General features: G+C 51.6%; 1 protein-coding gene across 1 annotated transcript; it reads left to right on the top strand.

Annotated features, from left to right (window-relative positions):
* The first annotated feature begins 13,636 nt into the window (after nt 1-13,636).
* LOC116152100 (cytochrome c oxidase subunit 8B, mitochondrial) lies at nt 13,637-15,272 on the top strand. Its single transcript, XM_064491894.1, has 2 exons — nt 13,637-13,838; nt 15,109-15,272. The coding sequence occupies exons 1-2, from the start codon at nt 13,728-13,730 to the stop codon at nt 15,208-15,210; spliced, it is 213 nt and encodes a 70-aa protein (XP_064347964.1). The 5' UTR covers nt 13,637-13,727; the 3' UTR covers nt 15,211-15,272.
* Nucleotides 15,273-15,619: the final 347 nt, after the last annotated feature.

Genomic DNA, 15,619 nt, shown 5'->3' with positions numbered 1-15,619 from the left:
ACTCTGTCTATGGAGTGTGTGTCGACCTTTACTTGAACCACCACACCCCCCTCCATGTACATCTCTCTAAATAAATCCACTTTTATCCAAAAAGACATATAGATAAGTAACAAGGACCTACTGTATAGCACACGGAACTATATTCAATATCTCCTAATAACCTATAATGAAGAAGAATCTGAAAAAGTATATATATGGATATATATATATAACCGAATTGCTGTGCTGCACACCAGAAACTAGCACAACCTTGTAAATCAGCTACCTTTCAACTGAAAAAACCCACAGTGTAATGCCACATCACACCCTGTAGGGTGGCTGTAACAAATAAAACCAATGGACAATAACAAGTGTTGGTGGGAATGGAACATGGCGCAGCCACTTTGGGAACCAGCCTGGCAGCCCCTCAAAATGGTGAACATGGTGCTACCATACAACCCAGTACTTAACTCTGAGCTTTCTATCTGCTCAAGGGAAATGGAGACGTGACATCCACACAAAAACTTCTACACAAATATGCACAGCAGTATTATTCAGAGGAACCCCAAACAACCCAAATGTCAGTGGATGAGTGGGTAAACAAAATGTGGTTTATCCACATGGTGCAATGGCTGGAATATTATTCAGCCACAAAAAGGCACGAAGCACTGATACGTTTACAATATGGATGAACCCTGAAAACTACGCTCAGTGAAAGAAGTCAGACCCACAGGGACAAATACTGTTCAGTTCCGTTCAGAAGACATGTCCGGAACAGGCAAATCCACAGACAGAAGGTGGATCAGAGGGCTGGAGCCCGGGAGGAAGAGGAGTGGGGTGACTGCTAACAGAAGGGGCTTCTTTTTGGAACAATGGAATGCTCCAGAATCGACTGTGGTGATGCAAACAAGGCTAGGCTTGCACAAAGGAGCATCGAATCACACACTTTAAATGGGTGGGTTGGGTGGATTTGATGGAATGTAAGTTCTGTCTCATGAAAGGTGTTTTAAAAACATTAACTCCAGTTTGGGACTCCGAGAGGGAGTCTTGTAAGCAGCTGTCATTTGGTGCACACACAAGTCCTGGGCGAGCCTGGCTGTCTGTGCACGTGATCCCCACAGCCCTGTGGGACTGGGCAGTCAGCTCAGCGGCTGTGATGGACCCTGATGTGGCTTAAACCAGACAGGCTGGGCCTGAGCAGTGGCAGGGCTCGCAGGGCGGCTCGGAGGGGTCAGGGACCCAGCTCCCACCGTTGGGGCTGCTCCCCATCCCGTAGTTAGCCTGGGTGACCAGGTCACCACGAGCCATGGAAGAGGGAACAGCCAGGGCTAGGGGCTTGCCCCCTTCCCTCCAAGGTCAGGGCCAGGATTTGCACGTATCACTTCACTCATTCTCTGGGCCAGAGCTTATTCAAGGTGCCACCCTCAGCTGTAGGGGACTTTGGGTCTTGTGTCCAGCCTAAATTCCATCACCAAAGACTTCTCCCAGGACGTCATGGTTCCAACCCTACCAGTCCTCGCAACTTTAAGTGTACTCCAGGGACCAGCATGGCTCAAGTCAGGAAGCAGATCCCGGGGCCAGGGGCTCGGGGAGAGGGGAGTGAGTGTTTACTGGGGACAGGGTGTCAGTTTGGGAAGACGGACGAGTCCTGGAGGTGGATGGTGTGATGGCTGCTCAACCATGTGAGTGTGCTTAGTGCCCCTGAACTGTGTACCTAGACACGGTTAAGATGGTAAATTTTACATTATGTATATTTTACCACAGTTAAAGAAAATAAGACAAAGAAAGTCTTGTATCATAATCTCATCAATGATTAGCTCAAGCGTTCTCAGACAGCCCGGAAACCAGGCCTCCGTCTAGCCAGGAAGGCTGCCAGCAGGACCTTGAGAAAAGCAGCCCCGCCTCGGAAGGACAGGGCCCGTGAAATTTTATGGGGCTTATCAGCCGCCGACCTTTGCTACCTTTGGAGATCAGGGGTTGCTGGGTGCCCGCCCTGTGCCCAGCTTCCTCCAGAACTTGGGCTGCTAAGAACCCTGAAGTCCCCTCAAGGCTGAACTAAGTTTCATCTTGCTGGCAGCTGGTGGGTGGCCTCCCACCAGCCTAGGACGTCCAGACCTTGGCCACAGCACCGCCTGTGAGGAGGGCAGGCAGCCCGATTCCTGCTGGCCCCCCAAGTCCTGCTGGTCTCTGCCTGAGGGGGGTCTTGCTCCTGGGGCCGCCTGTGGGCGAGGCTTAGTGAAGGGTCATGGGTGGGGTTCTCCTTCAAAAGGTGGCCTGGACCCCCAGCTTCAGGGCACAGGCCCCACCTTATTGCCTCATCAGATGGATAAGAGGGTCCCCACCCACCTCTGCAGGAGGCTCAGGGCCAGGAAGACAGGAGGGCTAGCAGGAGCCAGGTGGCAGCTGAGACGCAGCTGCACTCAGCTCTTCTTTCCGGGTGTGGGGGGTGGGGTGCGGGTGGGGGTGGGGACGGCTGATGGTCCCTGCTGTCTTGCAGGGCAGGGCTCTCTCCTGGCTGCTGAGGCCGTGGGTGGGGACTAGACTCAGGGAAGCAGCTGGGGCCTTGCTGCTGCACTTGGGAGCCCCTCTCAGGGTGGCCCCTGTCACAGACCAGTGAGGGGCCTTTGTCCCAGACCTTGTGCTCCAGGAGGTCAAAGCCCCGCCCCTGCCCGTGGATTACTCTGGGCCTGTTGCCGGTAGGACCACCCCGCCTGGCACGCCCACCCGTGAGCCTCCTCCTCTCCCGGGACAAGACCCACAGCACAGCTCTCGTGTGTGCGCACAGAAGGTGGACGCCGTACACCCCTCCCTCCCTCCTCTGTTCAAATGTCACCCCACAGAGGCACCCGCCTGCCTAAGACAGCCTCCCTTCACTCTCCACCTCTCATCCATGACCTGGTCTCCAGAGGCTTCCCAGTCTGGGGGTCTGGGGGTCCAGTGCATAGCCTAACTCCTGGTTCTGCAATGCGCTGGCCACTGTGTGACCCCAGACAAGCTCCTGACCTCCCTGGGCCCACGTGTCCTCATCTGCTTCATCCGGACTTCCTAGGATTGTGAGCTGAAAGGGAGGGAATACCAGTGAAAATCGTCTACAGCACTTAAAACAGTGCCTGGATGGAGCTGGATTCCTAGCTCACGCCACATACAAAAACTAACTCAAAATGAAACTAAGACCTCAGCTTAAGAGCTAAAACTATAAAAGTCAAGAAGAAGCGTAGCAGGAAATCTTCATGATCTTGGATTTGGCAGTGAATTCTTAGATATGACGCCAAAAGCATGAGCACCAAAGGAAACAAAATAAATTTGACTTCATCAAAAGCAAAGACTTTTGTGCATCAAAGGACACCATCAAGAGAGTGTAAAGACGACCCACAGAGTGGGAGGGAGAAAATATTTGCAAATCACACATCTGATGAGGGATTAATACCCAGGATATATGAAGAACTTCTATGGCCCCAAAATAGAACTCAAAAATTCCAATTAAAAAACGGGCAAGAATTTGAATAGACATTTATCCAGAGAAGATGTACAAATGAGAAGATGCCCCAAATCATTAGTCATTGGAAAACGCGATTGAAAACCACAGTGAGACACCACTTCACATCCACTAGGATGACTTGTAGCTGAAAAAAAGAAAATGGGAAAAACCCAAAGTGTTGGTGAGGATGTGAAAAAGCTGGAATTCTTGTGCACTGCTGGTGGGGAAGGGAAAAAGCACAGCTACTGTGAAAAAGAGTTTGGTGGTTTCTCAATACACTCAGAAGAACTGAAACAGGGGCTCAAACCAATTCTCGTCCTCGAACATTCGTAACAGCATTATTATGGAGCCAAAAGGTGGAAACAACCCAAGTGTCCATGAATAGATGAACAGGTAAAACAAAATGTGGTACGTACAATGGAATAGTACCCAGCCACAAAAGAATGAAATTGTGACGCACGCTACAAGGATGAACCTTGAAAACATGCGAAGTGAAATGAGCCAGATGCAAAAGGACAAATACTATGTGATTCCACTGATATGAAATAGTTAGAACAGGCCAGTTCATAGAGACAAGAAGCAGATTAGAGAAGTTACCGGGGACAGGGGGAGAGGGGAGGTGGGGTTTCTTGCTCAGTGATGCAGGGGTGTCCTGGGGTGAGGAAAGGGTTGAGGAATAGTGTGGCTGTTGAACAATATTGTGACTGTAATTAATGCCACTGAATCGTACACTTCAAAATGGTTAAAGTGAAACATCTCATGTTATTTATACTTTACCACAATAAGAAAGTGCCTGCCCCACAGCGTGGCTGCCCGCCTGGGACGGCAGAGCAGCACCTGAAGACGTGGTGCTGAGTAACAGGAGAAGAGTCTCCTGCCTGGAAGGCGCTCACACCCTGCTGGGGAGGCAGAAAAGAAACAGGATAAGTCAATAAACTACACATGAATTAAACAGCGCCAAGGACAGAGCAGAACAGAGAGAGGAGACAGGAAGTGGGTGCACAGGTGGACCTGGGGACAGCAGTCAGGGAAGGCAGTGTGTAAGTGAGGAGGAACATGTGGCTCCCAGGGGGACAGCTGTGCTGAGGTCTGGCAGGGGCCGGACTGTACAGGACCCAGGAGACCGCGGTGGCTGTGAGGGTGTGAGAGGAGGTCTCAGCCCTGCTGCCAGAGGAAGTTGCTGAGACCAAGGGGAGTGGTTGGGCTCGACAGGGTCCCAGGAAGGAGGGGGTCACATTCTGCATATTTGTGGGAGAAGGATTCAATACAGCTGATAGATTGGGTGGGGAAAGGATTGAGGCAAGGTGGGGATAGAGATGGAGAGGCCCCCCACAGCAGACCCCAAGTGGCCCTCACCACCCTACTCTGCCCGGCCCCCCCATTCCAGGTCACTCCCCCTTGATTCTGCCCTCCAGGACCTCCAAGCCATGAATCCAACAAACTTCCACTGTCCCTGGCCCCTTGTGTTCCCCTGCACACGTGCCACAGAAGCTGCTGTGGTCACTAGGAACACCCTGGGCCTTCTCTTGCTCCGTGGTTCTCACTTGGAAAAAAATCTAACTGACCCTGTCTGACCTGTGCCGCTGAGCTCAGCTGGAGACAGACTCTGGACAGACTCACTATGCACCCACCAGCCTCGAAGGCTGGACGCTCACTGCCCCCAGCTCCTGAGCCCACGTCCTGCTCTGCATCCACAGTCCTCAGCCACCGTGCCCACCACGGGGGTCCTGTGGTGCTTTGGGCCCCACTCTCTCCCTGCGCCTTTTCATGTACCTGTTGGCATTCTGTATGTCTTCTTTGGGAAAATCTGTATTCAGAGCCTCTGCCCATTTTTAACTGGATTTTTTTTTTTCACTATTGAGTTATATGAGTTCTTCATATATTTTGGATGTTAATCCTTTATCTGATATATGATTTACAAATATTTTCTTCCGTTCAGTAGGCTGCCTTTTCATTTGTTGATGGTTTCCTCTGCTGTGCAGAGCTTTCTAGTTTGCTGCAGTCCCACTTGTTTATTTTTGCTTTTGCTGCCATTGCTTTTGGTGTCAAATCCAAAAAAATCATCATCATGACTGATGTGCAGGAACTTGCTGTAGCCTATGTTCTCTTCTAGGGGTTTTATGGCTTTGGGTCTTACATTCATGTTTTCAATTCATTCTGAGTTAATTCTTGTGAATGGTGTAGGATGGTGGTCCCGTTTCATTCTCTTGCCTATAGCTGTCCATTTTTCTCAACACCATTTATCGAAGAACTGTCCTTTCTTCATTGCATATTCCTTGCTCTTTTGTCATAAGTTAATTGACCATATATGTGTGGGTTTATTTCTGGGCTCTCTGTTCTTTTTCACTGAAAATAGAATAGATTACTCTAGCTTTGTAATATAGTTTAAAATCTGAAGGCAGTGATGCCTCCAGCTTTGTTCTTTTTCAAAGTTGCTTTGGCTATTCAAGGTCTTTGGTGGTTCCATACGAATTTTAGGATAGTTTGTTCTATTTCTGTGAAAAATGCCGTTGGAAATTTGATAGGGATTGCACTGAATCTGTAGATTGCTTTGGGTAGTATCAGCATTTTAACAAAATTAATTCTCCCTGCCCATGAGCATGGACTATCTTTCCACTTACTTGTGTCCTCCTTAATTTTCTTTCATCACTGTTTCATATTTTTCAGTGTACAGATCTTTCAATTCTTTGGTTAAATTTATTCCTAGGTATTTTATTCTTTTTGATGCAATTGTAAATGGATTTTTTCCCTTTGTTTCTTTTTATGGTAATTCATTATAAAGTATATAGAAATGCAGCAGATTTTTGTATATTGACTTTGCATGCTGCAGCTCTACTGAGCTGGCTCATCACTTCTAACGGTTCTTCTGGGGGCATCTCCAGCGTCTCCCTGTATCATATCGTCGTGTCTGCAGATAGTGACTGTTCTACTCCTTCCTTTGTCATTTGCATGCCTTTTATTTCTTTTTCTCACCCAATTGTTCTAGCTGGTGCTTCCAATACAACACTGAATAAAAGTGGCAAGAGTGGGCATCCTTGTCTTGTTCCTGATCTTGGACAGAAGCTTTTAGCTCTTCACAGCTGAGTGTGCTGTTGGCTGTGGGCTTGTCATATATGGCCTTTATTATGTTGAGTGTACGCTATCTATACATAATTTGTTAAGAGTGTTTATCATGAAAGGATGCTGAATTTTGTCAAATGCCTTTTATGCATGTATTGAGAGAATCATATGATTTTTACTCTTCATTTTGTTGATTTGGTGGATCACATTGATTGATTTGCAGATGTTGAACCGTCCTTGCATTCCTGGGATAAGTCTTACCTGATGTTAGTGTACAAGCCTTTTAATGTGTTACTGAACTTCGCCTGCTAATATTTTCGAAGATTTCTACATCTATGTTCACCCTTTTTCATTACTGAAATTGGTTATTTCTATCTTCTTTCTTTTTTCTTAAACAGTTACATCTGGAGTGTCTCAATTTTTTTAAAGAAAAAAATCTCTTTTTTAGTTTTTGGCTTTGTTAACTCTATTGTATATTTTCTATTTTTATTAATTTTTCTCTCATTTTTATTATTTTATTACTTCTACATTCTTGGAGTGTTTTGCTTTTCCACTTAAATTCTTGAGAGGAATGCTTAGATCATTGGTTTTCAGTTTTTCTTTTTTAACATATATATTTATAATGTGTGTGTATATATATGTATATAAATTTTAAAATTTCACGTGTATAAATTTCCCTCAAAGCGTGAATTTGTTTAGCTATATCCCGTAAGTTTTCATATGCTGTATTATTGCTATTTTTCATTTTAAAATGTGTGCTTTCACATACTCTTACTTTTTCTTTTTCTTACACAACACTTTAAAATGTAAAAAAAAAGAATCCTTTACCCACAGGCCACACAAAAACAAAACGTGGGCTGGATTTGACTCACAGGCCGCAGCTGGCCAGCGCTGGAGACAGCACGTAGTTTCTGAGCCCGGGCTCTCACTCAGCATAACGTGTGCCAGACTCCTCCACATGGTCGTGTGTCTTGGTAGTTCGTTCCTGTTCACTGCCGAGTAGCATCCCATCGTGTGGGTCTGTTACGATGCTTTTTAACTTAGTTGGTTCATTTAATAACCATCATGTTCTGGACATCTCTTCGTGTTAGCACACATGGACGGACCTCACCCTTTTTACCATGATCGTTGCTCTCCATGGTAGAGGTGTACCAGTGATTTAAGCAGGGGCTTAACAAAAATTGGATTATTCCCATTTCCCCCTACTATGAAGAGTGCTCTAAAAAAACAACCTGATGCATGAAAGTTTTCATCTTCAGATCAGGAAGTTGTACCTGTCACTTCCTCTCAGAATCACATGCCAATCCCAACAGCAGGAAAAGTGGGAAAGGTAGTCCAGCCAGGTGTCAGGAGGACAGAGCAGGGACCCCAGGGCACTGCTAGCAGTGTCTACTCAGCCACACTTCGGCTGAGCTGGCCTTCTGTTACCGCATGCACCGGTTATACACATAAGCACACTCATATATATACATTGTATATATAAATTATCTGTTTATTTTGTATAACTGGTATATAAACACATATATAAACATACACACACTTTCCCCCACGGGAAGCTACTTTGTACACTAGGGGACAGTACTTTTCTGCAGTTTCTTTTGTCTTTACCCTTATAGACTCCACTCATTTTCGAAGTTACTTAGGTCAGCAACTTTCCCCCACTCCCTTCCCTGAGATGGTTTCATATATTTGTAATGTGGTTAGATTCTTTGGTGACATACTGCATTAGTCCTGGGATTCCCTGACATCCTACATGATATTTTAAACTTGTATACATTAATGTTCCTCTTTGTGTTGTAAAGTTCTATGAATTTGACAGGTGCATAATGCTGTGTATCCGCCCAGATCTTGGTTTCTCGTGCCATTCACCAATAAAAGGGACCAGGGTTTCTTGGCTCTTTTAGGACTGGGGCAGAAAATATGTAAGGTGAGCACTTTATAGTGCCAGCAAGTGAGAAAGTGCTCAAAACAAACGAACAAACAAAAACTCCGCAAGGAAAAAGGTGCTCCAAAGGGACACAGGAGCCAAAAGAAAGAACTCCCAGCACCAAGCCTGGAAACGCAGAGCAAGAGGCAAAGCAGCAACGATTATAGTCCAAGGGGAAAACAAACACCCACGAGTCCACAGTGGTACAAAGCACTGAGTAAATAATAAACGAGTAAGTGAGTCATGGGTGAAATAACGAATAATCATAAGTGCAAGCAAATCTCCCAAGCAAAAGAGTCCCGAATGCTTTATGTGGACACCCCAGACCCAAGGTGCTGGAGCAGAGCTCTGCAGCCCTCGAGAGCAGCCTGTGCGCAGGGACCTCCTCCCAACGTGCAGGGTGGAAGGGGGAAAGAAAGGGTGACTTCACAGTGAACACCTGACAAAGCCGACCTCAGCCAGGAGATGAAGGTGAACGTCACTGACAGGCCGCACTGGCAGTCTGTGCCCTCGATGGGGTGTGACGAGGAGGACGTTCACCCCTGCGGTTGTCTTTCCAAACCTCACACCCGGAGAACCATGGGGAAAACAGAAGGCAGATTCCAGGAGGGGGTTCCCTGTGAAACACCTGAATAGCTTTCTTCAAAACTGTCCACGTCGTCAGAAACAAGGGCAGTCTGAGAAGCTGTCCAGCCTTAGGAGCCTAAGGAGATGTGATGACTTACTGCTGTGTGGGGCCCTGGGAGGGGGTCCTGGAATAGGAGAAGGACATTAGAGGGAAACGAGGGAGTCTGAGTAAAGTATGGACTTTACTTACTTAATACGGATGTATTGACGCTGGTTCATCAACTGTGACAAGTGTACCATGCGACTGTATCAGTCAGGGTTCTCTGAGAAACAGAGCTGGCAGGATACAGGTATAGACAGATACAGGTCTGTTACAAGGAATGGCTCGCAGAAGCACAGAGGCTGAGAAGTCCCAAGACCTGTGGCTGGCGGGACACCTGGTGGGGCAGCTCCGGCCAGAAAGCGGGCAGCCTCGAGCCCTGCAAGGGCTTGGTGTTTCAGCTGAGTCCGAGGGCCCACGTCCCAGGTGAAGCCGTCAGGCGAGGAGAGTCCTTACTCTTGCGAGGGTCAAACTTTCTATTCTATCCAGTCCTCCAGTTGAGTGAGGCCCCCTACACTGTGGAGAGCAGTCTGCTTTACCCAGTCCACCAATTCAAGTATTAATCTCCTCCAGAAGCACTCTCACAGATTCACCCAGAGTAACGTCTGACTGACCGTCTGGCCCAGCCAAGCTGACACATAAAATTAACCATCACACCAACAAAACTGCCGGGCTGTGAAGACGCCCTGACTGTTGACTGGCACCTCTGTGGGCACGTTCCATGCGAAGAGGGCCTGGGCAGAAGCTGAGCTCAGAGGAGGGGAGCGCAGAGCAGGTGGGGCGAGGAAGGACAGGCCTCTCACACAGTCTCTACCCGGGAGCCCCAGTTTCTGTGGATTCTGCTAACCCTGAGAAATACTAAGTGGAAGTGTTTTTGAAAATTAAAGGAAGGGCTGAGTTTGATTTTTCTAGAAGTGGTCATTTGGTTTTGAATGAAGTTATAAAGCACAGAGTTTTTATATGGCATAAAAATGGTTCTCAAACTTGATCGTGCATCAGAATTCCCAGGTGGGGGAGCTTGTTGTAATGGACACTTGGGACCACCCCAGAATTTCTGACTGATTTCTAACAAGTTCCCAGACGATGCTGCTGCTCCAGAGACCACACCTTGAGAAACTGTTTTATGTGATGAAAACAGATTTCCAATGCGACAAAAATTAGATGCAAATGTTTGCCTTCGTGTGCATTTTTTCTGGGTCCTTGATGCCAGAACTGCCGCAGAGGACTGTGTTCCACCGTCAGTGTCTTTCTTCAACAGCTCCTGCAGTTCCAAGTGTGGACACAGGGTGGTGCCATGTGTCCACCCCAGACCTTCCAGGTGGCCTTGTAGCTTTGCAAGGGAGGGTGAGCACGGTGCCCCCACCTCCCTACCCAGGGGCAGGAGGGACAGATGTAGCTCTAGATCAGATCGAGACTGATAGATAAGGGCAGGGGAGGAAGGAGGGTTACTTCTGTCCACCAGAGCCCCAGAGCTTTTCCTGATGCCACCCTCGTCCAGGACAGGCCAGAATAGGCCCTGAGCCCAGGGCCCTGCTCCCTCTCCATGCCCCAGTTTACTCAGCTGTTCCAGGAGCCCTCGTCCCACTCTGCATCCCCAGGGCCTTTTACTCCCTTGTTCAATGTGACCACCACCACTTTCTCTGTGGGGCACACCGTTTTTCTTTCAGGAGAGGAGGAGGGTCCAGGACACAGGGCTGCACTCTGCAGGGGGCTAGCATGGCCTTGGCTATGAAGAGAGAGGCTGAGCCAGGCCTCTCCCACCCCCAGCAGCCTCGTGTGGGTTAGGGCAGCAGGGATCTGCACAGGGTTTGGTTTGAAGAGCTGGTGCTGGGGACTAAACCCAAGCTAGGGTGAGGCCAGTTGCTTATTGCCACAGGTGGTAGGAGCCTCAGAAGCTGCGTGGACAGAGAGCAAGGGCAGGTTTGTGCTTGGAAAGTTTGGAAGGTCAGAGGGCTGTGGGAGGTGGATAGGAAGGGGCTGGAGCTGGTGTGGCCATCCAGGCTGGAGGAGAGGCTTGCAAGCCCCCAGCTCCTCTGCCCTGGTCCTCACGGAGGGCATCACACTGTCCAGCACAGGGACTTGCTTGGAAGCCTGGAGCGGACTCCCAGAGCGCGGTGGGCACTCTGCTGCCCCCCTCCTCAACTGCCTGCACCCCCACCCCTCTCAAGCTGGGAAGGGTGGAGCCAGGCCTGGGCGGTGGGGCAGGAGGTCTTATCTGTGAAAGAAGGAACTTCCTAGACTGGGTGACTGGTCCTGAGTCAGTCTTATCCGCAGCTGGACCCCACAGCTATAATTAAAGGTTCAGGCGGAAGGGATTATTCCAGAGGAGGGGCAGAGCCCCCCACAGCCTGAGGCTGGCACTGGGGCCCAGTGCTGCTGGAGATAACATTTAGGACACACTCCCTCCTGCGGCCTCCCAGGACTTGGCTCCTCCCTGGGAAACCAAGTCTCAGGAAGGCGGTCAGGCCAGGGCCTTGAGAGGAAGGGCACGGAGCCCAGAAGCGAGCCCCACATTTGGAACAAGTGTGGTTTCCAGGGAAGAACGAAAGTAAAATGATGTTCCTCTTGGAATGTAGTCACATCACCAATCACCATTTCCACCCAGACTGACGGGATGTGATCGTCCCTCAGGAGGACGGAGACCATGGTTGAGTCGGGGGGCTTAGGACCGACGTGGTCAGATGTCCTGCCGCTGCTCTGCTCCTCACAGCCACGCCGACCTGGTCTGGAGAGCTGAAGAGCACGCTCTGGGCTGTGGCCTTTATCACTGTTAATGTCAACCTTTCAGGTCATTCTGACGATGGGCTGTGATCCTGTGCCTCCTGTCATATCTGACTCAATCTGTCTCCCTTCAGTCTAACCTGAATCTCCACCCACCCTGCACTGCCCACCCATCCGTCCACCTCCACCTCCATCCCACACTGACTGGAGGACACACCAGTCCCTGCCCTCGTGGGGTGTCATATCAGCTACGAGGCACATCTGAGATGTCACTTGATCAGGGCCTGAACGATCTGAAAACAAAAGGAAACAGGCGGAAAGTCTCCTGCGAAGGCAGCAGCGCAGGGCGGGAGTGGCACGTCTGGGACAAGGCAGGGGCCAGCACGTGCGCAGATACAGGGGGAGCAGGTGAGAGGCAAGGTGGCAGTGGTCAGGGCCCCCTGCCTGGGGGCCACGGAAAGGAAGTGACAGGAGCCTGTGGGGAGCACTGGGCAGGGGCAGCGCCAAGTGTTCTAGGAGGACTGTCCTGGCTGCCGGGTGGAGCAGCTGTAGAGGCTGGACTTGGGGAGGATGGGGAGTGGGTTCTGTGGGGTGCGATGTTGGTGGACTGGGTGCAGGGTGTGAGCACCACTGGATGTGAGTGCAGAGCTGAAGGCTGGCGCTCAGACATCTGTCCTGAACAGCTGGGAGGGGAAAGCGTGGAGGACACATGCCAGGCAGGCCTCGGGAATTCACCCACAGGTGTTGATGAAGGTTCATGTCAACATAGCCCAAATACCATGACTGACAAGGAGCCACTGGGGTTGCCAAGGCTGGACAGACCCAGAGACGGTGGGTGGGGAGGCAGCAAAGGTCCTGGGGCTGCCAGAGGTCAGAGAGGGTTTGGACGAGGTGGCAGAAGCAGGATGGCCAAGGAGAACAGAAGCAGCTGGGGACCAGCCTTTGGCATCTGGCAGGAGGGGGTCTGGGGACACAGGGTTCGGGTTAGGGTTCGGCTGTCTGGGGCAGCACAGGCAGGCCCACTGCCTTCTGCACAGTGACCAGGTCAGGCAGTGGTCCTTTCTGGTCACTTCCATTCTCTCAGGAACTCACTGCTGCGGGTGGGGGGATGTCTGCACAGAGAGAAGTGAAAGCCTTGGAGAGCGCAGGAAAATGACTTGACTAACAGATGTTTGCTGCGGGAGGGAATGTCTGCAGAAGTAAGAGAACAGGGCCTCCAGCTCACACCAGGCTGGTGTGCGGGCAGGGCTGGGGTGACTTCCTGGGGTCCGGCAGGCAGCTGGCCAGGCACATCTGGCCCTGGGTGCCTTGACCGACACGCGGGCCCAGGAGCAGAGACCCAGGTGTCTGCTGAACTTCTTCCCCTCTGCGCCGGCACAGCCCACCACCCCAGGAACAGGCTGCTCAGACCGGCTACAGGCTGTGCCCAGGTGGAGCAGGGCTGCCCCAGGAGTTAAGGTTAGGAACCCCCAGGTTAGGGGGTTTTCAAGCAGCTCTGTGTGGTACTGCCTATTGACACCTCCAGTATTTAGTCAGCTCTTAAATCATGTCACTTGCCTCTCTTGCCTTCTCAGACCCAGCTTCCCTGGTCTTGAACCTTTACTGAGTCCTCTCCTACAAAGAAGTGAAAGCCCTTTCCATGAGGGCCAAACCTGCGCTTCAGGGGGGCTCGAAGCCCCTGGGGCCACACCAGGGGCTGGGCCTGGAGGCCGCTGGTCTGAGGCCTCCTCTTTCCCAGTTCCAAGCAGGCTCCCTTCTGCCAACCCTGTGACAGGAGGGGACAGCTGCGGCTGCCTCCTCGAGCTATAAAAAGCCCCAACAAGCAAGCGAGCAGAGGACACGCCGGGCGGACACTTGGAACTTCACTTGGCTAGGGAGGAGCTCGGCCCAACACCATGCTGAGGTTGGCCCCCACCACCAGGCTGCTGCAAGCCCCCCTGAGGGGCTGGGTGGTTCCCAAGGCGCACATCTCTGCCAAGCCAGCCAGAACTCCCACTTCCCCAAAGGTCAGTACCCCCAAGGCAGCAGGGGTGGGGTGGGGGGGAGTGGGGAGGTGAGGGGGTGGGAGGCGGCCCCCGACCTGGGCAGGGGGAGTGGGCAGTCCTGAAATGTGCTCAGGATGAGGTGGGTTTAAGGGAGGACACAGAAGGGGAGAGGGCGTCCTTCCAGGGCTGCCTGTAGAGGGGATCCTAGTGCTGGGTCTCAGTCCTTTGGCCGGAAGTGTCCCAAGTCCAGGAAAGGGTCTCTGCAGCTGCCGCCTGCAGGCCAGGCCCCAAAGCAGCCTGCAGAGTCAGCAGGGGTGGGGGGCTCTCCATTCTCAGGCCCCTACTTGCCTTCTGGCAAATGGCGGGTGCTAACAGCTGACCTTGGAGGGCGCTCAGTGGACCCTCCAGCTTCACCACCCATTAAAGGCAGAGAGTGGGATGCTTTGAGGGTCAGTGAGAGCACAGGCGAAAATGTAAACCTGTGACCCTCAGGCTCCAGAAGAGCTCAACATCTGTTTCAAGCATAAATAAACCAGGGTCTAGAAGGTCACCTGCCCAAGGTCGTAAGCCTAGATCTGAAGCCAGCCTATGGTCCCTGTTCTAGGCCAACATCGCTTTTAAACCTCTGAGAGTGAAAGTCTAAAGGAAGGACTGGCCTTCATCTTGGTGTCCGAGTCACTTGGAGGAAGGGGAGGGGCGACTGGTCTGGGCTGTTTCAGGAGGAAACAATGACGGTGAAATACAGCCTGGCTCTGAGTGCAGCCACTGACTGCGCGGGGGTCCCGGTGGGATGGCCTCGCACACCTGCACACACTCAGCGTAGGGCGTTCCACCGCCTCCACCCAGACCCAAGAAAGGGCCCCAAACTTGTGACAAGTAACTTAACACTACACCTGACCACACACGTCGGCAGGTAACCAGAAGGGAGGGTGTACACCCTGCCTGGTGAAAGGAGTTCTAGGTCACGGCACAGGCAGCCAGGCAGGCTCTGGGCAGGTGGGTGGGGCTGTGATGAGAGGCCCGACTCAGAGACTGGACCCCAAGGCTGCTCACCCCGGTCTCCGCACAGGCTGTCCTCTCACGACCGCGGTCAGCGGTCACTGCTCACAGGCTGTCCCCACCTGACTCGGGAGAAGTCTGCGTTAACGGAGTGAACCTGGCTGGGCCCACGGTCCAACAGGAGCTGAGGGGCAGGGCAGTCTGTCTAATTCTCCACTGCTGCTCCAGCAGGACCCAGGGACAGAGGCGGTCAGCCTGGGCCTAGTGGACTCATGTGCGCTTCCTCACCCAGGAGCAGGCCGTCGGGCTCTCTGCAATGTTCCTCAGCTTCCTGCTCCCCGCGGGCTGGGTGCTGTTCCATATGGAGAACTACAAGAGGAGCTCCGTGGCGTGAAGGCACTACCACCGCTGCTCCAGGCTCAGATCAGATTGTATTAAACCCCTCCTTCCACCTAACATTCTCTTGGTAATTCTTTGTGTATGTGCACCCTCTGCCCCAATGCCCAGCACTGGGCGGTCTGAGGGCTGGCTCCAGTCAGCACTGGGCACTCGGGCACAGAGGCTGTTGGCTGGGTGGCGGACTCTGTCAGAGGGAACAGACATTGCGTCTCTCTGAGTGACGACTAGGACAGGACTCATGTCCTTGGCGGCCGTGCCCACTGCCCTCTGTGCTGGCTCTGCCCTTGTCCCCAGTGGGCACGGCTGCCCTTCCCTCAGGGTAGAGGAGCAGGGAACCCAGGCCAAATTTCCACCAAGCCCTCCCTAGGTGCCATCCCCCGCTGACCTGGAAGCTAAGCCTAAGA

This window comes from Camelus dromedarius, chromosome 12 (genome assembly GCF_036321535.1).
Source record: "Camelus dromedarius isolate mCamDro1 chromosome 12, mCamDro1.pat, whole genome shotgun sequence".
NCBI lineage: Eukaryota > Metazoa > Chordata > Mammalia > Artiodactyla > Camelidae > Camelus > Camelus dromedarius.
This window is presented reverse-complemented; position numbering and strand designations above follow the sequence as displayed.

What these genes read in the sequence shown, in the direction of transcription:
- LOC116152100 (XM_064491894.1), top strand. Translation starts at nt 13,728, where the DNA reads ATGCTGAGGTTGGCCCCCACCACCAGGCTGCTGCAAGCCCCCCTGAGG. An exon ending in GAACTCCCACTTCCCCAAAG is followed by an intron (nt 13,839 to 15,108) that starts GTCAGTACCCCC and finishes TTCCTCACCCAG; the next exon opens with GAGCAGGCCGTCGGGCTCTC.